Genomic DNA, 22204 nt, shown 5'->3' with positions numbered 1-22204 from the left:
TATTCAATTTTTTTTTTTTTTTTTTAAAGAAACCCAATATACTTTATTCCTAGAGGACAACTCACCAGCTCGATAGCTCTCCCACTTAAATTTTTAACACACGCGGTGGTACTTCGTTTTTAATCTCTGCATTCCTTAGATTTTCGTTTAAGTTGTTTTGAGCAAAGATTCCGAAGTTTTTAATCGTATTCGATTTAGAGTAGGGCAATATGCTTAGGTCCCAGGTGTTTAACGCCGTCTGCATCATGGATATGCTTTATCTGGGAACATAAACCAATAAAATAGTGAATTTGAAAAATTCATTTGTAGTTATTCTCGAAATTAGATTCTGAAAAGTTTTTTAGGACTAACGGTTGATCTCGGATTAAATTTGAATAAATTCCGAACAAATAACAGAAGTTAACGTTCCGGCTGGCAAAATTGGCGAGCTAGCAATGCGCTGTATCCTTATCAGATAGCATAAAGCGCAGTACGCGCACGCTGAATTCTAAACAGAAAGAGAGTTTGTAAACTCTTTCTATTTAATGTTTTTGATTGTAGGCAATGTTTTGTTGATTTCTGGTCCAGATCGTGTTTAAAAGATAAGGATTTGACCTTCCGTGCGGAAACACTCGTTACATTCTTTGCTTTTAAATATTTACATGCTTTAAAAAAAAAAAAAAAAAAAAAAACCCTGTTTTGAAATGTTCGACTTCTGATTTATATTTCAAAGTGCAACATGTGCAGCAGGATGCGCTGTTTTTGTTTCGAGACCACTTTCGAAAAGCGGCGTGTTTAATTTTACAGCTTAATGTCTTCTTGAATTGAACCCTTTGCTGCATAATTAATTCAGATTTCGGTATCTGCATGGAAGGCTTAGTGAATTGCACTTTTTTTTTTTGTTTCTGAAACAGAGAATTTCTAAAATATTTACAGTATTTTTTCTCCCATTCCCCCCCCCCCAGCTTTTTAGTGCTAGGTCCTGAAAATTTAAAAAATATTCGCGTTATTTTGCCAGTCTCAAATGCGTTCAGAAAACGAGCTTTCCTAAATGGATTCGTCTTTGCAGTGATTGTTTTAATGTTTCTAACAAAGACAGACTCATGCAAATTACCCGCGAAGATTATGCATTTGTAATTGTCGAACTTTATGCCAGCTTAATACAAGAACCGACCCATTACAGCAGAGCAAACACGAATTGCCATTCCATCTACGCTTTTACAGAGGCTGTTGCCCGTTCACCTTTTATAATTATTTATAGGTGGTTGAAGCCTGAGGAGTATCAGAACCAAAAATTAGAACGGACGGGATTCCCGTTACAAGAAAGTAGAAATGGAAATATCTTATTTGATATTGTAATATTAATACTACTATGCATACTTATCAGAATATAATTTAGTTAAAAAACTCTGATATGGACACCACATGGCTTCCTTGTATGCCTATTAAATTATGCATATTTTTTACTGCACTCTGTTTAAACTTACTTCGTCCAAGCCTCAAGGCAAGTTGAAAATGACACCAAAAATGGTAAATTTTGAAATTAAATATCTGGTGAATTTTTGTCATATGAGAGTCAACCTTTAAGCACGTTCATCTTAAAACTTCATTTTTCGTGTTGTGCCAGTATTCCAGTCATCAAAGATATGATTACCACAAAAGTGAGCTGAACGAAATCGAATAGGACGCTAACTGAAAAATTGCATCGAAAATGTAGAACTGTAATTCAGTATTTTATGGACCAGAAAATACCAACTTAAATGGGCATTTTTTAACTTACGAACCATTTAATTTTTTAAAATTTAAAGAAGAAAATTAAGTGTCGGGGGAGGACGCAGTAAACCGTAGATAATGAATACTAATGATACCGAATATCACTTAAAAGATATTTTGAAAACGGATGTTTTAGTTTGGGGACTTACAATTCTGCTGTAATGAAACGCCACCTTCAACAAAATAAAATAAAATAAAAAAAAAAAAAAAAAAACTAAAATTGTTCAGATATTAGTTCCGTTAATGCATTTTTTGTTGGTATATAGCACGACATATATGCGTAGTACAAAACCGAGACATACAATATCGTAGTCGAAGGGCTAATCTTGATCTGGTAATGCAAATTTAGACCAGATCTTAAATTGCGCTGGAGCCCACTAGAGCCCGGCTCCGGTATCTCTCAGTTTTAAATCGTACTTTTAGCCGGAGCGCGCCTGAGCCCTAAACAAGAAGTCTTTCGCACCCCTTTTTTGTAAATGAATCAAAATTTCAGCAGAAAATTATTTTCATCTCGAAAATTTGATTTTAATAATATTAAGTAGGCCTTAGAAATTTATTCTAACTAATGAATGTATACCTAGGAAACAAACCTTTTGCGGAGTTTGAGGCTTTTGAAAGGCTGAGGAAAACTCTACTTCCATATGTCAAAGGCCTATTTTCCAGGATGTACAATGACTACATTTGAGTGAGGATAAATTTTTGCTTCCCGAAAGTACTAGAAGTGGACGTGCATATCCAACACTAGTGACTTCCTAAAGAAAAGATCACCTGCAGACGTTTTGGAAAGATGTAAACAAATACGACTACGAAAATTATCACTCTGACAGAACTTTGCATTTGTTCTCAGCTTACAGATCGACTCCTTCAGATTCGAGGAAAATTTTCTCTCCCTGTCATATTCTGCTTGACAGCTAGAACGATATCGGCAAAGGATCGTGGTCAAATAGCATTGGGACACTCTCTCTTTGTTTTTAAACCCACACGTCTCCATTAAAATTTCCTCCCATACACTCATACTACTTCTAGCGTTCCCTTTATTCTTGTTAGTGACGCTTTAACCATTTTATTAGCCCAGAAGAGTTAGTAATTTCGTTTTGGCATTTTGCTTCGGAAACTTTAAATGTCCGTTTCACTTTTCAAATTGTTGCCAACAAATATTATCCCCCTGTGTTATATCTAAAGAAATTAAACAATGAAGAATCCGCATAAATGTATGTACGTTTCCCGCATTGTGATAAAACTACGGTACCTAGAGCGATCAAATTTTGAATAGCGTAATCCTCCACCAAATATGGGCATCTGGAAGCCCTAATTTGGAATTTTTAATTTGTTTTATTATCGATTTCATATTTTGTAACAAATTTTTGATTAACAAACAACAATTTCAAAGCGCGAGCAATGGTGACACGGTAAGAAAAAAACATTTTTATCTCCAACGCGTGAGACCGTGTATCTAAAATTCTAAAGATATGCTCATTTTAAAATTATTTTGCGATATTGCTATTGAATTGAATTTTATGATTTAAGTTCGAAAAACACGATTTTCAATAAATAAAGGTAACACCCAAAACATTAAAAGAAAAAGCCCCTTTGGGCGTAATGTAAAATCTGAAAGTTTTCAGATTTGTTAGCCCAAAGTTCCATCGAGCTGCACGTCTTACCTGGGCAAGAGAATACAGAAAATAGACTCTAGTGGACTTGAATAGCAAGGAGTGATGAGTCTCGATTCCGACTAATTATTACCGATGAGAGCCTGAGAATATGACGTCAGACTCATGAAGTCATGAATCCTGTACAGCACATTGGAGATGTACAAGGCCATGGTGGCTTGATCATGTTTTGGGATGCTCTCTCTTGGCAGTGTTTGGGATCTTTGGTACTTGTACTCCTTCAATATGACTCGGTACGTAGAGTTGCTAGGAGATCATCTCCATCCATATATGTTTTCCTGTCATTCCCACGGAAATGGAGTATATCAGCAAGATAACTGCACATTTTACAGGCCCCGGTTTTGTACTGCCTGGTTGTATGAGCATTCTTCTGACTTCTCTATCATAAATTGGCTACTTAAAAGCCTTGACTTAAGTTCCACTGAGCATCTTTCGGGTGTTTTGAAGAAAGGTTTAAAACCTCATTACACAACACTAGCGACTCTTCCTAAATTATAGACAGCTCCATCCGATGTTTGGCAAGCCATTCCTGTAGAATGCTACCAGAAACTTATTGAATCTATGCATCGTCGTTTGGCAGTCATTATAAAGGCCAGAGGAGGCCCAACTCGTTATTGACTATCTATCCCTAATTCAGTGGCACCTCAGTGTATTTCTGTATAGAATATTACTTCTAGACTAGTGTTGTACACTGTATCTACAAAAGTCCTCGTCGGACCATTATTTTCGCAGCCGTGGGTGTTGTAGACATATAAATCCAATTATAAAAATATTTTGAATGGCGCAAAAAGTAGTACTTTTAAATTAAAAAAGATCACTTTAGAAAAAGTACTAAACCTAACTTTCTATACTTTATTATGGTGTCTATACTGATATTTAATAAAATGTTATACTCATTATGAAAAGCAAACCACGAAACGTTTGACTCCTCGCACGGCAAAAATTGGCCGAGATGTTTAATTTCACATTTTCGAATTTTGATTTTATTTTTAGTTGCATCGAAAGATCAGTTAATAAATACTTGGAGTAATTCGATTTTTTTACCCTTAAAACGGCATTCAATGATATACTTTTGTGACTTATTACTGCCTTTAATTTATAAATTTATTACTTGGTGTATCGAAAGAATTTTCCTGCAAGTAATATATAAGTTTGCAAAATCTAAAAATGCGTTATTGATATTCTCATGAAGTTTTTTTACTTTAGAATTATAATCGTAAAAAATTCATTGGAGTACAAATATTTTTCATTTTTAATAGATGCAAATAATATTACGATTTGGCCACGTCCTAATACAGAAGACTGCTAGTGTTTTCTAAAACAAGTATTCTCTAAGATTGTGTAAATCAAATCTCCTTTTCTACTTTTTGAAATGTATATCTTGATCAATATTTTTCACAGTAATGTACATATAAATGCTTGTCATATATCTCTTAACGTCAGAAACCTTTTCTAAATATCCTCTTCTTTCTTGATTTGGGCTAATCTACATTGCAAAATCAGACAATTCTTGTGCTTTTTTTAACAATTTGTTTAATTTCTTGTAAGCTGAAGATGTTTTATCGTTTTCACTATCAACTGGTGTTATAAGATCGCCCAGTTCTTCATTCGGCTTTTCTCAATTAATTCTGTGACTTCTCTTTCATCCATATTTGAAAATCCCTCATCGCCTATCCCTGTTTTGGAATTTGTATGATTTCTTTGACTTCAGTTTCAGTGGATGATTTTTTTTCCCAAAACTGTTGACAGCTTCTGGCCAGAGCAGATGCCAGTAAGCATTCAGTGTTCATGAATTCACGTGCTCTCATGCGAGTTTAATTATTTGTATGCAGTGGCTTATGCTGAATTGCTTCAAAAATGTCAGATGCACGCGTGTGTGGTCTGTTGTAAACAATGCGTTCTATGGCAACTTGACCAACACTCTGTAGCGTACTGCATGTGAATGAAATGCTAGCTTTGGACAAATTAAATGCAAACAATGAAGATGACGCATATGTACAAAATTGCATTCCACAGACCCGCGTTCGGCAAGGGTTTACTGTATACATCTTTTCTTTTCCTACATTAAATTTTGTAATATACCCGATTTAATAAGGAAAAGTAATTTAAGAAAATAATTTAAGCGAGAGCTAGTATGTTCGAGATGCTTAAAATTATGTCTGCATTAATTTTTTATTAATATTTTGTAATTTTCAAATTCTTATTGCGTTTTTAAAAAATGGCAAAATGCCTTTCCATCCTAAAGAGTGATCTTTTATTCTCTCAAATCAATGGCTGCTGCCAATCTGCAGAAGTGAAATTTCGCGCCGCTTTTTTTTTTTCCGGGTCATCTTCTATAGAAACTCAGTATGCGTGAACTTCTTTTGATTCTTTTAAACATGTGGAGTCCTCTACGAATAAAAGATAAAGTTATCTTCCGGTTATTTGGAATTCAGTAGAACGTGACAAAATCTGTCGGTAATCGACCGTAAAAAGCCACGACCACCAAACCAGAGCAATGGTCAAAACCATTCAAGGTTTGCAGAAATTAAAATATTCTGTTGCATTCTCTTTGTTTCCGGAACGACAGTATTAAGGATGCGAAAGGGAAATAAAATACAATTACGTTCATGTAATAGTCGTTTAAACACTGTTACTCATTGAAAAGTTTTAAAAGCTTTTGAAACCACGGAGAAATTTTAGTACAGTTTCACTATGTATAGTAATCCCTTCGCTATGCTGGATATATATCACGCTTCGAGCATTTCGCGGATCCTGCTTAAAACCATTAAACTATAGGTAAATAATAGCACACGCGCCTAAAAGCAAAAGATTTCAAATTATCAAATAAAATACATTTAAAAATCTTTTTTTATACAATAAGCTTTTATTTAAAAGGCATATGATAATTAATGCATCAAAAGGAGGAAAAATAATTTATTGTGCCATTGAATAAGAATAACAGATTAAATTATTCTATTGACAGAATTCATCTACAATTTTATATCGCGAATAGTAAAAGCATGGGACGCCCATAATAAGTATAAACAGGTAATGGCTTATACATTTGATAATGCGCCGCCCAACCGGCATAGTGTGTCTTCCTTCCTTAATTTCCAGATCTTCCCTACATCATATGATTTAATATAGATAAATAATCACAGGTCGTCTCTTGTATATTTTTAAATTGTTTTTAATTTCTCAATTGCTTTATTTTAATTTTCTTTAAATAGGTAAATAGAGACATGATCTTCTGTATTATCTATGGACAGTTGAAGTTGGGGAGAATCTCAGACCCAGTATATCTAGGATTCTCCTAAAGCTTCGGGCTCCAATGCGATGGTATGTTTTGCATTTCCCTATCTAGAACCGTAACCAGAGTAATCGGTGTGACCTCACAGGATGGCAGAACTTAGACTCTGCAAAATTTTTAGAATTTAGAGAAGGACCGAGCAAAAAATTTAGGTATGGTAATTTTTTTCAGGATTCAGGGCAGGAGCTAAGTAGAAGAATTTAAGGAAGGAGAAATTTTAAGAACTGAGGCAAAAGAATTTAAGCCTCTTAGAGATTTAACTGGAAGGCAACATGCCTCCCGGCGGCCTTGGCCTACCTATGCCACTGCATCATGATCATCTCGAAGACAGGAACTAAGTGAATTCTTTAGACAACTTCTTAAAATCTGGTTTAACCAAAATATCAAAGGTATAAATATATTCAGATCAAGGATAGCTTAGTCTTCCACCTACTATTATCATCAACCTGTTTTTCATTTCCAGACGTCTCCACCACTGAATTAAATGAAAGCAAACATTTATATTTAATTATTTCTCAATTAAACACGTATAGGTGAGCAAATTAAAAATTCGTCACTGTAGAATAACACGAAGTCGGTTTCACACCAGTCGATGGAAATGTTTCTTCTTTTCTCCTAAGCAGATGTTCCTGAAGACGACATGAAATATGTGAAGAATGAAAAAGACATGCTAAATACTTAAGCGAATTCTTAAAGTTTCTTCAAAAAGTTTCGGCCGGCACGGGGATAAATAAGAAGAGAGTTATAACACGTCAACTATATCGAAATGTTTCAGTCGTCGAATATAAGATATTTAATTTGAGACATTTTTTTTTTTTTTTTTTTTTTTTGCAAGTTTTTGAACTCATTTTCCTTATTGCAGTATTGTCATTCTCGGTAACAGAAACTATACTTGGGCAATACAGTCATTCTCTTTTTATGGAAACCATTTTCTGCTTAAATGTTTCAGTTAGAATTTTGATAAAGATTTGGCGTTTTCAGTATAATCGTCTGCTTTGTTTAACTGGAATACAAAACAAGGAATTTATTTTAAAAATGGCCTTAAAATCGCGAGATGGCTCAAGGGTTACTTAAATGTACATTCCGATGAAAAATATTCCTCTCAACAAAGTATAAAGCGGTGTAAAAATCGAGTTAATTGCATTTCAAAGAAAGGTATTTTTAACGTATTAAATTTTATAGGGACAAAAGCATCCAGCTGAAAGTAAAAATGGAAAAATTGTATTCTAAGACTGTTCGAACGCGTATAAGTATTAATAAAGTGAAGTCTTTGATCCTGAAGAAAATACACCTCCCCCCCCCCCGAAAAAAAATCATTGCATCGGAACCAGAGATGTCCTCTGACACTATAAGTAAAATGACCGATAAAGATTTGAAGTAACAAAATATGTTTAAACCTAAAGTTCATCTGCTTTTGTCAAAGAAAATTGCGGAAAGAAAACCAAATTGTAGAAAATTATATGATAAACACCTAGCTGCAGAATAATGAATAATAGATGCTACCGTTTGCGGAAAGTGTTATAATGAGGCAGGGGTATATTTAAACGAATGTAATAAAAATATATCTGATGAGGACATTACATGACTTCCTTCTACGACCTATTAAATTATACGCATTTTTTGCTGTACGTCTTTAAAACTTGTTTTCTCGAATTATTCTAGAATAATTAGCTGATCTCTCAAGGCAAGCTGAAAACGATATAAAAAACGACAGATTTTGAAATTAAATATCTCGATCAATTTTTGTCGTACAGAAGTCATAATTCTAATATTATTTTATTTTTGGATAAAGAGTATAAAACTTTCTGAATATAACTATAGGAACAGGAAGATCGCAGGTAGACTTTGTTATTTGCCCAATTTTTTAAAAAAAATTTGAAATTTCAAAAACATGAATATTTTCGTCATTTAAAACACTTCTGTAATGGGAAGTATGTGTCTAATGCCAATGATTGTGAACATAAAATCGTATAAGGAAGTAGATATATATGTAAACAGTATATATATATATATATATACACTTTTGGTACTGCCGATTTATAAAACAAGGAGGTGCACAGCTAGATGTTATAGCAATCCCATATACAAAATTTCAACGTTCTAAATCATTCTTGACTTATGCGAGATACATACATACGCACATACTACGTAAAGACGTCACAAAAAAAATCTCTTTAGAAACTATTTTAAATCCAATTCACAATCCGTTTCGGAAAAAAGAGTCCTTTAGTCTATCTTTATGTACAAACGTCAAGCAAAAAAATCGTCGAAATGGATTCGGGAACGGTCAGAATGAATATTTCCGTTAATAAATGACATCGGAAATTTTTCGCGATTACAATATTTCCCTTACTTCGAACAAAGAAGAAAAAAGGTCAAATTTCTATTGCTTAATTCACGAAAATGACCGTATGAAAAGTTTTCTTCAATGCACAGCTTTCCCAACGGGATTCATGATAGTTGCAGGATTCTTTTTACAACAGTGGATTAAAACTTAAAAAAAATGTCTGAAGTAAGGCTAAAATTAATTCACTGTAGTGTTAGTAGAATATTTTGAATCGATTTTTGAAGTAGAAACTCTTAAGTGTTGTGGGATCTTATGAGAAAGATATCCCTAACGTTAGCTTCCTGTGGACAAAGTCTCTAGTCTCACACACACGTTTTAAGTCAACTGACGCTTATTTATCAAAGAAAGAATCAAAAACAGGAATAAAATGCATCCCATTTAATGAAATACCTGTGAAAGTACATGACCTTTCTTCCATGGACTTTTGCGCTCCCGGTTTGTTCAAATGAGCCTTGGAAAACCAGCATCCAAGAAAACTGAACGGATTTTGGAAAACGACCCAAGAGAAGCGTGATAAAATTGACACGATGGTGCTCATGAAAATTTTACTTTCATGAAAAATTCGAGTTAGAGGTATAATCATAGGAGTTAGAACTTTATCAAAGACAGAATAACCAAGAATCAAGGATATCAAATAGAAGCAAATCGCAGCAAGAAATACGCCTTTTATGCATAACATTTAATTATCAAGATTGATTTTATAAAGTGCAAAATACCTTCAGTATAATCTGTATTTGTATCAAGTTATTCGCCAAATTATTTTTCTCTGTTAATGGAATAATTAATTTCTTTTTTCTTACAGAATCCCAGAGTTGTATGTAACAAAATCTTCGACTGTTCTATCATATATAACTCGTCGATTATAGTATCTGTTAATTCTAACAGCTAAGATTAATTCCATCTCACTTTACCAGGGGTTTTCAGCCAGGGGAGAAATTCATAGTTTCAAGATGGGAATGCAATTGGCTTGAATCAACCTACTTCCTGCTGTGTCGTTAAAAAATGATCTAAATTTAAAGAAATGTGCATGCATTTTTCGAGTTTGTGAAAATGACGGGCAGTCACTCTTCGAAGCACAATGACCTGGAAAAAAGCTTCATTATAGGAAACTCGTCTTCAAAGTAATCCAATATCCAGAATTACGACTTAGTATCGAAAGATAATTTATACAAACATGAATATTATTTGTTCACATTATTACTTCCTTGTACGAAATAAAGGAAGTATTGTAATCTCGAAAAATTTCAGGTTTCAAAGGAAATTTCATTTGGACCATTCCCGGACCCATTTTCTATATCTATTTGCGTGATGCGTGTACCTACTGACAGAATAAAGAACATTTTATTCCAAACTGGATTGTAAAATGGATTTTTTTGGGAGGACATAGTACGTATAGTACTCGCATAACTCATCAAAAACGATTAGTTGTAGAATGTTGAAATTTTGTGTGGGGGACTGTTATAACATCTACTTGTGCTCTTCCCTTTTTTATTTCAATCGGTAGTACCAAAATAGTATATATATATCTTTATATATATTTAAATTTAAACAAATTTAAATTTTAACAAACATGTATATACGTAAAAAAGCAAATTTAAAGTTAACATAATTAAAAAAATGTGCAAACATATAAAAGATTTAATTTTCGAACTAATCCACAATATCATTTAAATTCAGATAGCTTAAGTAAACCAAGTGCAACCAAACCATGAAAATAAATTCACCAATTTAGCAAAATAAAATTAATATAATTTTTTTTTTAAAAATGATAAGTGAATGACTGTTGAGCAGGCAGGAGACAGACTTATCAAGGGGAAGTTGCCTCCAAACCTAACTCTCCAATCGTTCAATTCGTGTTTCGTCATTCATGCAGGCAAGGGTAAAAGTCAAAACCAAAAGTAAAGAGTGAAGAATGTCCAAAAAAGAAATACCAATAAAGTGGTATTTCTTTTTGGACAGCTCTGTGATTTAGAAATTAGCAATTAGCAATTATATATATATACGCACACATACATCTTTACTCGGCCTTTATTTTCGCAATCGTTGCTCGAGCAGAGAGACCTGTGAGCAGAGAGACCAAATGAAATTTAAAGGACGAAATATTCATGTTTTGGCAATGTAAAATTATTAAAAGAAATTCACTTTTCGCAAATAACAAGATCTAACTTAAATGCGATCTCCCGGTTCCTATACTTATATTAGGGTAAGTTTTATCCTCGTTATGAAAAAGTAGGAATTTGAGAAAGTTTTATCGTCGTTATGAAGTTATGTAAAAAGCTTGCATGTTTTTATAAAATAAAGAAATTGTCAGAATTAAAAAAATAATAATGATGATATGGAATGCTCATTCGACATTTTGAAGGAACAAGTATTCAATATTAAATATTCAAAACCTAAAATAAAGGCAATGGAAATAATACTTCGGACAAGTACTTTATATTTAACAAAAGCATGCAAAATAAATTAAAATAAATAATACGTTCAAAATACATCTCATATTCAATGCGAAGTAAATCATATGAAAAAAAAATCTGAAGGCCTTCAAATTTTATATTACGCTCAAAGGGGCTTCTTTTAACGTTATACTTAATTATTGGAAAGTATTTTATATACTTAAATTTTTGATATAGTCAATTGAAAAACTTCCCGGAGTTTGGTACCTTTTCGTGGTCTGAGGCTCCACCTCCTAAGAAAGGTGGTCTAAACTCAAACTCCAAAGAGATTGACAATGAACCAGAATATTCAGACAGAGACTGTTGTGCAAAATGATTTGATTGAAGAAGCTCGAACTATAATAAGTGAGCTAGAGGCATGTTTGGAAGATTCAAGCAGAGTTACAATAGCAATAAGAAAGAAAGTTTAAAATACACAAGAAGTGTTGTTTAGTTACTTGGTATCTTAAGCATTGGAGATCGAAAATTTAAAAGGAAAATTAGAAATTTTGGATAAGAAACCACAACATGAAAGAACTTTTGCCGAAGTTTTAAAAGAGCAGAAAACAAGTAATAAGTAAATGTATTTAAAAAAAGAAAGAACTAAGAAAATACACTGACTACCAATAAGTATTTGGACACCTATGCAAATGACGATATCTGCTGTCCTAAGGTACGTCACGGACTCCGCCGGTATATATCGTATAGGAAACAGCATCGGCTTTAGTCGCATGCAAGATGCCTCTCAGTTCAGAGCTCTGTGATTTCGAGGAAGGTATAATTATCGGGTATCACAGATGTGGCCGATCCTTAAGGGACATATCTAGCGATCTGAAGTACCCAAAATCCACAGTGGCCTATGTGATTAAGAAGTGGAAGGTGAGCGGTGATTATTGGAATGTGCTTCGAGTCGGCAGACCAACGAAACTGGGAGATAGAGACCAACGAGTGCTGTCCAGAGAAATTCGGAAGAACCGCACCCAACCGATGGCACTCATCCGCGAGGAGTTTCAACAGGCATCCGGGAGTATTGTTTCAAAGAATACTATCCGTAAGAAAGCACATCTGCTTGGTTTTCATGGTCATGCTGCTGCCCATAAGCCTTTGATCACAAATTCCAACCGCGCTGCTCGGTTAATGTGGTGCAAAGCACATCGAAATTGGACCGTAGATCAGTGGAAACGGGTTCTTTGGAGTGACGAATCAAGGTTCACCCTTTACCGTTCGGATGGCAGGGTCTGGGTCTGGCGTCTACCTGGAGAACGTCTCCTGCCAGAATGCATTGTGCGAAGTTCGGCGGAGGTGGAATTATAGTCTGGGGATGTTTCTCCTGGTATGGGCTGGGACCCTTGGTCCCCATTCATGGTAAGCTCAACTCCGATGCCTACTGCACTATTTTGGATGACAATGTGCTTCATACGTTGTGGCAGTTTTACGAGTTGTACCCCTGTTACTTTCAGGACGACAATGCCAGTTGTCATGTTTCCACGTTAACCAAGGCTTGGTATGGTGCCAATGGAGTTCATCGAATGGACTGGCCTGCCCACCTATCGAGAACCTCTGGGACGAGTTGCATCGCCGAATTCAGGGGTGCACTACCAGTGCAAAATCGGCGAAGGAACGTCTATGTCTTCTTCAAGCCGAGTGGAAGAAAATACCACTAGCTGTCATACAAAGACTTGTGGAAAGTATGCCCCGGAGGGTCCAGCTGTAATTATCTCTCGTGGAGGCTCTACCAACTATTGATTTTTAATATAGTTTGTCTTTTCTATCACAGTTGTCCAAATACTTATTGGTAGTCAGTGTAGAAGAATATGTGGTTCTATTATATCCAAGTAAAAAGGGAATTTCTTCTGAAGAAGTCAAATCAAAGTGGTTAAAGTGATTGACCCAGTTGAGTTGAAGATTGGTATTAAAAATGTCAGAAAAATGAATAATGAAGGATTGGTTGTATAATGTTCGAAGAAAGGAGATATTGTTTCACTTGAACGAGAAATAAAAATGAATTCTCTCTTGAAAGAAGAAATTCAAGTAAAAGCTCCTAAAAAGAAACAGCCTAAAATTATACTGTAAAATTTGGATGAAGACTTGGATAAAGATGAAATTCTAGAAGCAATTAAGAGACAAAATCAAATATTTGAAAATGGAGGAATTGAACTTTTATTCAAAATAAAGCTACAAACCAAAAAGTACATTGGGTAGCAAATATTCAACCTGATAAGTTTGGTCCAATTATAAAACAAACTAAAATTAATTTGAAATGGCATAGAATCACAGTAAAAGAATACCTAAATGTTATTGATGTTTTAAATGTCAAGAGTTTGGTCGTTTTCAAAATAAATGTGTCAAGGACTTGATATGCGGAAAATGTTCGAAGAAAGGACATAATCATTGGGAATGCAAAAATGAACCTGAATGCATTAATTGTGTACAAGCGAATAACAAATATAAATTAGCTTTAGAAACTAAGCATTCAAGCTTAGATCAAAATTGTTCTTGTTTTAGAAAACAAATGGATCTTATAATAAGAAGAACTGATTATGGGTAGTGCACCTATAAAAGAAGAAAAATAAAGAAATAATTTAGTGGTGGATAATCTTGGACTGTGAACTCTTATTGACTATTGTTTATATATTTATATGTAAAAATATGTTAAAAACAAATTGAAAAAGTCATTCACTTTTGTTATATGGTCTCTGTGTATTATAAAATTTATTTGAGATTGTATACTGTTGTACAAATAATCTTATTTACGACAAAGATGTCAATAGTTAATAATAAGTATTATTCAATATGAAGAAAAGTGTTCTTTATTCCTAAGTTAGGACTATGTTATTTTAACTAATTAAAATTATGTATTATTTTATTTTTTGTTGTAATAAATTGTTTTATTTTGTTGGCGAGGTTAATGGATCTTTCGGGCAGTAAAGAGTACAGTATGGTGGTTGAATTTAAATTCAATTAGGAGTTTCAATAAGCCCTGCATATACCGTTAAGGTTCGCAGGATAAATTACCAGTCTTACCTTTATTTATTAAATATCATGTTCTTCTCACTTAAACCGCATAAAATTCAATTCAACCGCAACAAAATATTTAGAAACAACATATCTTTAGAATTTCCGATAGACAGTCTCGTGCGCTGGAGATAAATATGTTTTTTTTCCTCGTACAGTATTGTCATTACAGCTTTGAAATCGTTTTGTTAGTCAAAACTTCGTTAAAGTTTTACAAAATATGAATTGGTATAAAACAAATTCAAAATTCAGGTGTCCAGGTACCCATGTTCGGGTGGAGTATTACGTTATTCAAAATTTGATGGCTCTAAGTACCGTCGTTTTCTTACAGTGCGAGAAACATTCATACATTCATGCAGATTCTTCATTATTTAATTTCTTTAAATATAAGACAGGGCGATAATATTTGAGGGAAAAATTTCAAAAGTGATTCGCCGTTTACAGTGAAACATCACAAAATGCCTTGGGCTTTGAGAAAAAATAGAAGCACATTGGCAAACTGCATTAAAGGGCAAAAATGCCAAAATCCAATGAAAAATGAATTTTCATTTTTCGCTGCATCATGGTTAGAGGGTTGGTGCAACGAAAGAAGTAAAACATTCAGTGTGTTTCTGAACCAAGAAAAACGCAAATTAACGTTTAATACTTAAAATAATATCAGAAAATCAATCAAAATTATCTGTGTCTTTATCCGTTCAATCCCTACAGGCAGTAATGTGTAGTACACTAGACTGATAAAGATTACTTTGATTCTAATTCAGAAATCAAGCAACAACGCGGTTTTGCAGCTGAGGATGGTGGTTCGGTAAAACCATCGAAACTAGTCCTGTCAAAATTTTGAAAATATAACGCTGATTTTTGTTGCTTGACTTCTAAATTAGTATTTGTTCGGCGTATTATTGTGTCTTAATTACTTTGATTGTTTTTCTGAGATTACTTTTAAGTATTAAACTTAAAATAATCATAAATATAAATATTTGTGTTCTTTGTTGGTCTTGTATATTTAATACGAATCAAGGAAGTCGCGTGGTATCTATATCAGATTTTATATAAATAATTTCAGTGGGGAAGAGTGGCAGGTAAAGCGTTATGAAAACAGCTATTTATTAATTAAACTAAAACATAGAAATAAGAGAATAAAGAAAGATGAATAATAAAATAATAAATATCTATGTTCTTCGCATTATAGAAAAATAGAGCACCTAGAGCCACCCAATTTGGAACGCACGTCTCCTCCGCCCGAACATGGGCACCTCGAATCCCGAATGTTTAGCCCAAAGAGCTACTAGTCTCGAAATAGGATTTATAAAATAGGACTATAAACGGCGTACTACTTTTCAAATTGTTGCCACCAAATATTATTTCATTATACTTTTTTAGAAAAATTAAATAATGAAGAATCTGGATGTATGTATGTATGTATGATCCTCGCAATGTGAAAAACGACGGAAGCCAGAGCAGTCAAATTTTGAATAATGTAGTCCTCTACCGATTTCGAATTTATTTTATTATTTATTTCATAAGATGTAAAATTTTTAATTAACAAACTGAAAGATTTGAAAGCGAACAGTGGCAACACTATTCGAAATAAAACATTTGTATCGGTTACGTGGTCAGAGCGGACAGTGGCTACAGCGGACACGTGAGGGTAGCTGCGTGGGCAGAGCGGACGTTCTTGCACCTATTGTGTTGTGTCCCTAATCAGTCACATGTCATCTATTGTGTAGTTTCGAGCTTTGCACCTGCTGTAGAGATAAGCCGATACTTTTAGGAGAAAAGGTTTTACTCATTTTCTTAGTAGATGTTTGATTCTTATATATAAAAAAAGGTATTCCGAATAAGCAACTAAACACAACTTCAATCTTTTAAGACAACCATTTAAAAAATTTTTTCTTATTTTAACAATTACAACGGTAAAGAAAAAAACTGATAACCATGGTAAAACTTTGCGACTGCGCAGATCAACGAGATATATACTGGTATATATGTCCTGTTATATGAAGTCGTTGGCGCAGATAGTCTCGCAAACGATGTGTTAGCGTCGCAGGAAACAAATACAAAAATGTTTAATACCTTATGAAATATGTATGTCGTTTTATAGCGTCGAAAAAATCTGTGATGGAAGCCATAGCCATTTGAATAAAATTACTCTTTACAAAAAAATAAAGAAAAAGAATGTTTAGTTGTAGATCATTACCCATGCCGTTTACACCGAAAAAATAAATTAGGAATGAGTTGGGTATGTGTAAAAGAAAAGACACATCGTTGTAAAAGAAATGTAAAGACAAATTTTCAATACGAAGTACTAAAGAAAACTGAACATTCCTGCGTGCCCAACATTGCTGAGATCGAAGTTAAAAGGATGTTAGAGACTTGCAGGAAAAGAGTCCGAGAAGAAACATCGGTTCCATTCCCCAGATATTTCAAGAACTTTCAGAATTATATCAGAAAGGTTATGATTTCGTTATTAAAATACTGACATACTCCAGTGCCAAGACTGTTTTATGTAAGGAGAGGAGAAAGGCTTTGGGAACTACTCCAAATGCCAACGACATTCAGTTTGCAAACGATACACTTATGCTTTTTAATGGAGAAAACTTTCTTCGTTAAGACTTTCAAAATGACCAAGATAACAGGATTTTAGTATTTAGAGGAGAAGAATCTCGGAACCTTTTTGAAAATGGAAAGACCTTTTTCTTATATGGAACATTTAAAAGTTGTCCGAAACAATTTGCTCAAAATATATACAATACACGTCGACTTAAGGAGTACAGCAACTGAGACGAACGTTTAGCCAGCGCTTTTTGCATTTCTGCCTGATAAGAGACAAGCAACTTACATTGCAATGTTTCAGGAAGTGAAACGTTGGTGCCCTAAGTGGAAGCCGGACATTATAAAATTGGATTTTGAAGCCGCAGCCATCAAGAGCTGTATGTTAGAATTTTCCGTTTCGACTATTTCCAGTTGTAACTTTCATTTTAATCAATGTGTGTGGCGTAAGATACAAGAAATGTGTCTAGTAAAGGAATATAAAGAGAACGAAGATATAAGAAATGTCTGTAGAATGATTTCTGCTTTAGTTTACTTGCCAACAGAACACAAAGATGATGCTTGGAGCATTGTATGGGAAAAAGCTTTTAACATTGACAACCTTACCACATTCATCGATTATTTTGTCGAGCAGTCGATGGACAATCCAAATATGCCCATTAAGATATGGAATGTATATGGAGAGCGTGATAGGACAAATAATACAGTTGCAGGGTAGAATTCCAAATTAAATGCAATCACTGGCAGAAACCAGCCTAATGTGCACTTATGAGTTAAAATACTAAAAGAAGAAACACAAAAGTGTCTTTTAATTTGAAAGCCAGAAAATTAGGCGACCCTGGAATAAAAAGAAAAAAAGCATATGCAAAATTGGATGAAAGAATTGAAAACATCCTAAAAGCATTCGAAACATCAAACAATTTAGAAAAATGTCTAAAATCTTTAAATTTTGTAACTAAGTTGGACTAAATCCAATGATAAAAATGATATATATACCTTTAGATATCATATAGTTATTTGTCTTTCAGTATTAATCTTCTAACGCCGCTGTCTAGCAGCGTGTTGCCTTTGCCTGAAACAAAATGCATTCCTCTTCCAAACGCCAAAGTAATGCCATCAAGTAAAAACATTCAGTAAACCGTAACATATTTAATTTTTGAAGCGAATTTATCTCTTACTGAGTAATAAACCAAGCGATTTAAAAGCCAATATTATATACTTTTTTTTTTACTTTTTAATCTGTTTCAGTTAAATAAAAGTGCATTTAATCCATGGAATATATAATTAAATACATTAAATATTTTTATACCATTACATATTTTTTTTCTTTTTTCAAATGTATTTTTTCACGTTAATGTGTTGCTTCACTTTTCATTCAAGTCTGCTTCCATTCGTAAAAACGTAAAACATTCTTTCATATTTAACCTATGTGTTATTAATTAACAAACTAAACTATTTAAAATGTTCGATGGATCAATGGATGCACTTTTCAAGATTATTAGCCCAAAGAATGTTAGCCCTTAACGTCCGAACGTTCTAATTTCCGAATGCTTACATTCTATTAATTTCGTTTTGGCATTTTGCGTTGATTCACTATAAACGGCGAATCACTTTTTAAATTGTTGCCACCAAATATTAGAGCCCTATATTATAGTTAAAGGAATTAAATAATGAAGAATCTAAATATTGTATGCATGTTTCTCGCATTGTGATAAAACAACGATACGTAGAGCCATCAAATTTTGAATAACGTGAATCTCCACCCGAATATGGGCATCTGGAAGTCGGAATTTGGAATTTGTTTTATTACCTATTTCATATTTTGTAAAGCATTTATGAGTTTTTGATTAAGAAACTCAACGATTTCAAAGCTAGCCATGGCAACACTGCACTGAAAAAAAATTTCATCTCCAGTGCGAGATTGTGTATCGGTAATTCTAAAAACATGCTCTTTTAAAATTATTTTGTGATATTGCTGTTGAATTGAATTTAATGGTTTAAATGCGAAGAATATGCTATTTAATAGCTATAGGTAACGCATAAAACGTTAAAAAAAGCCCCATTGGGCTTAAATATAAAATCTGAAAACATTCAGTTTTTTTTTTTTTTTTTTTCAATTTTTTAAAAAAATTTTCAACCGGCTTGATTTTAATTAAAATGCATTTACTTAATGATTTATTTAATTAAAAACATTAAATATTTTTATAGAATTATATTACATATTTTGTCACTTTTTAAATACGCAGAAGATATATAACGTTTCCATATTAATTTAAATATCTGTTCAGCTAATATGCTATAAAACATTTCGCTCTTTTACCTGGGCCATCTCTATCGATAATCCTTACTGAAAAACCATATTAAACTTAAAAAGAGCCCTTTTGGGAGATCACTTTAAAATCTGAATCCTTTCACACTCTTTTTTAATTAATTAGCCCTGATCCGTACAATTATATCAGCTAGATTCATTAAAATCATTACATACTTTTTAGTGTTTTGTAATAATTATTTTTGCCAGCTGCGCTCACAAGTGGCTAGTGAGATAAATAGTAAAATAATAAAGTAATAAAGATAAATAGTAAAATAATAAAATAATACTAAAAAAGGCCAACTAGAACTGCTTTCATAATTGCTTTCTCCTCATTTTCAAAAAGAATACACTTAAAATTAAGTCCCGTTAATTAAATTTCATCCGAAGAGCAGAAATGAAAAACAAATTAAAGTGCTTACCAAAAGAAGAATTTTATCCACCATACTCCCGCTAGATATTCGCATCTGCCCTGACACTGACACGCGAGATATGTTTATATAGGGGTCGTCCAACTTTTTATCGTTAGAGCGTGACCCGAAATGCGCATGGTCGCAGCTTCTTTCTCCTTTTTTTTTTTTTTCTGATTCCCCCCCTTCGTACAACTGTTATAAAAGGTCGAAAATCATCAGAAATAATATATTTTATTATAAACAGGGTAACTTTGTATATCTCTGTACCTTGTCCTTTGTCTACAGAAAAACACCTCCTGTAAACAAAGAACTGTTCAGTTTAATCAAGGTTTGAGATGTGTTTGAAAATGGAACTTGGGTTGGTATGCGTTTCAGAATGACAGCAAGGTTATATACAGAAAGCTAGTAAACATGACTTTTATTAAGGCCATCTCTGCTTGATTTCTCTAAGAATTGAGTGTATATTTTTTAAATCGAGCGCTAAATTAGCTAGTGGCTTAGCCGCGACTTAATTTCTAAAATAAAATACAAATGAAAAAATATATATGTATACAATGAGCTTTTATTTAGAATGGCTATAATTGTGAATGCACTAAAAGGAGAAAAATAATTATAATTTATCTCGTTTAATGGGAATAATAGATTAAATATTTCTACTGACAGAATTCATCTACAATTTTATGTCGCGACTAAACTAATATATCAATGTAACAAAAATATCCAACGAAATCTATTCATTTAATTTCATTGTCAAATGTTATAAACCATTATCTTTTTAAATGTTCTAGTAATTTAATTTAATATTCGAAAGCCATTGTTATTTTTTTAAATTTATCATGGGCGCTCCACACGTTTATTATTCGCTATATAAAATTGTAGATGGATTCTGTCATTAAAATAATTTAATTATTATTCCCAAACTGTGTCATAAATTATTTTTCTGTTTTTTAGGTCCCTGATGGCTATATCCATTTTAAATAAAAGCTATAAATATGTATATTGTAGAATAATCTTTTTAGCCCAAAGGAGCGTTAGCTCAGAAGAACTATTAATTTCGTTTTGGCATTTTGAGTTGAAAACAATTTTCAAATTGTTGCTACCAAATATTATTGCCTTGCTTTCTCTACATACGTGAGCTTACAATTATTGGAGCCGTTGTTCTTCATTGCTTCCTGCATAAATTTTTGAAGTGACAAATCGCATTATCCAGTATTTTGGGAGAAACATTATCAAAGCCCATGCTTACTGCTTCTGTGGCGACTCTTCTGCTAACAGGAATGTGTTTAAGTTTTCCTCTATAATCTTTGCATTTAATGTCCACAGTTTTGTGTTCTCAAAGAAGCAACATAAGTATAAAATTCACCTTAACTATTATTTTCGGAAACACGTATCCAGTTCTCGATTTTAATAATTCTGTTGCACTTAAACTGTTTTGCAGCTAACATAATTGCACCTTTCTAAAACTTTCCTTTGTTATTTTCTGCGTTAAGAACTGGACAATAGCAACGCAATCTTTACTTAAATACTCTCTCTCCTCTTCTTTTTTCCCCTTCTTACAATTTCATTTCGCAGTGGGTAGTGGTGTGGTGTATTTAATTATGGCAAAGCACACTAGGGCTATCTGCCTAAGGGGAAGGGATGCCTTCGTGGAGGATTTTCTGAGGGAAACTGGCTCGTATACACGTTACACATGGGGAAAACCACGAAAACACCCATGCAGCCAGCCCGTTCACAGGATTCGAACTTCAGACAGAACTACCAGTGTTTAGCGACTTTACCGCTCGGCCGCTGGTGGGCTCACAGTGGGTAGATATTCAACTGAAATAAAACGACTGAGTTTAGTCAGCGAATAAAATTAGAAAAATAGTTATAATTCTTATTAAGTTAACCCAAAAATTGAAAGATGCGTATGAACGAATGACGGATGTCATGAAACATTGATTTTGGCTGAGTTGCAGTTTTGCTCTACAACATAACTTACAGTTGCCGTCGCCAATAATTCCCGTTTAAATATTCACTTGTTACTGTTATTATGGAACAGAGGAGTACTTAGTTTCGTGTTATTTCGTTACAGGTACGCAATCAAAAATGGTTTCGATAACGCTGTTCTAGAAAATAAGTTAAGCCCTTGACATGTGAATGAGGGCTTTCCCCCCCCCTTAAAAGTCTTTGTGCCTGGTTTATTTCGAAAGTTTTCCACTATAAAAAGAATATCTTGCTGAAATTGTGGTCTAGTTACATAAAGGAAGTGCCGGAACTCTCTTATGTATGTCTGTGGCACTCAGCTAATATTAAAGATTTATCTCAGAAACTGAGAATTACCAGAGACGGATACCGGCGCTGTTTAGGCAATGGCTTTTCTTGATAGTATCCACTGCCACTATTTTTTTGAAAACTATTTAAATTATATCTTTGAGGAACATTG

The 22204-nt window shown here is 33.5% G+C and overlaps 1 protein-coding gene across 1 annotated transcript in view; it reads right to left on the bottom strand.

Annotated features, from left to right (window-relative positions):
* LOC118202563 (uncharacterized) overlaps positions 1-19848 on the bottom strand; it is a 31240-nt gene extending 11392 nt beyond the window's left edge. The window contains exon 1 of the mRNA XM_035374730.2: positions 19789-19848. Within this exon, the coding sequence (XP_035230621.1) occupies positions 19789-19833 (45 nt within the window). The 5' untranslated portion in view covers positions 19834-19848. The remainder of the gene's footprint in view (positions 1-19788) is intronic.
* Between the last annotated feature and the right edge of the window lie 2356 nt (positions 19849-22204).

Source organism: Stegodyphus dumicola, chromosome 9 (genome assembly GCF_044657685.1).
Source record: "Stegodyphus dumicola isolate Sdum_Otavi_A_Nest chromosome 9, ASM4465768v1".
NCBI classification, from domain to species: Eukaryota; Metazoa; Arthropoda; class Arachnida; order Araneae; family Eresidae; genus Stegodyphus; species Stegodyphus dumicola.
Note: the sequence above shows the minus strand (reverse complement) of the source record. Positions and strands in the feature narration are given on the sequence as shown.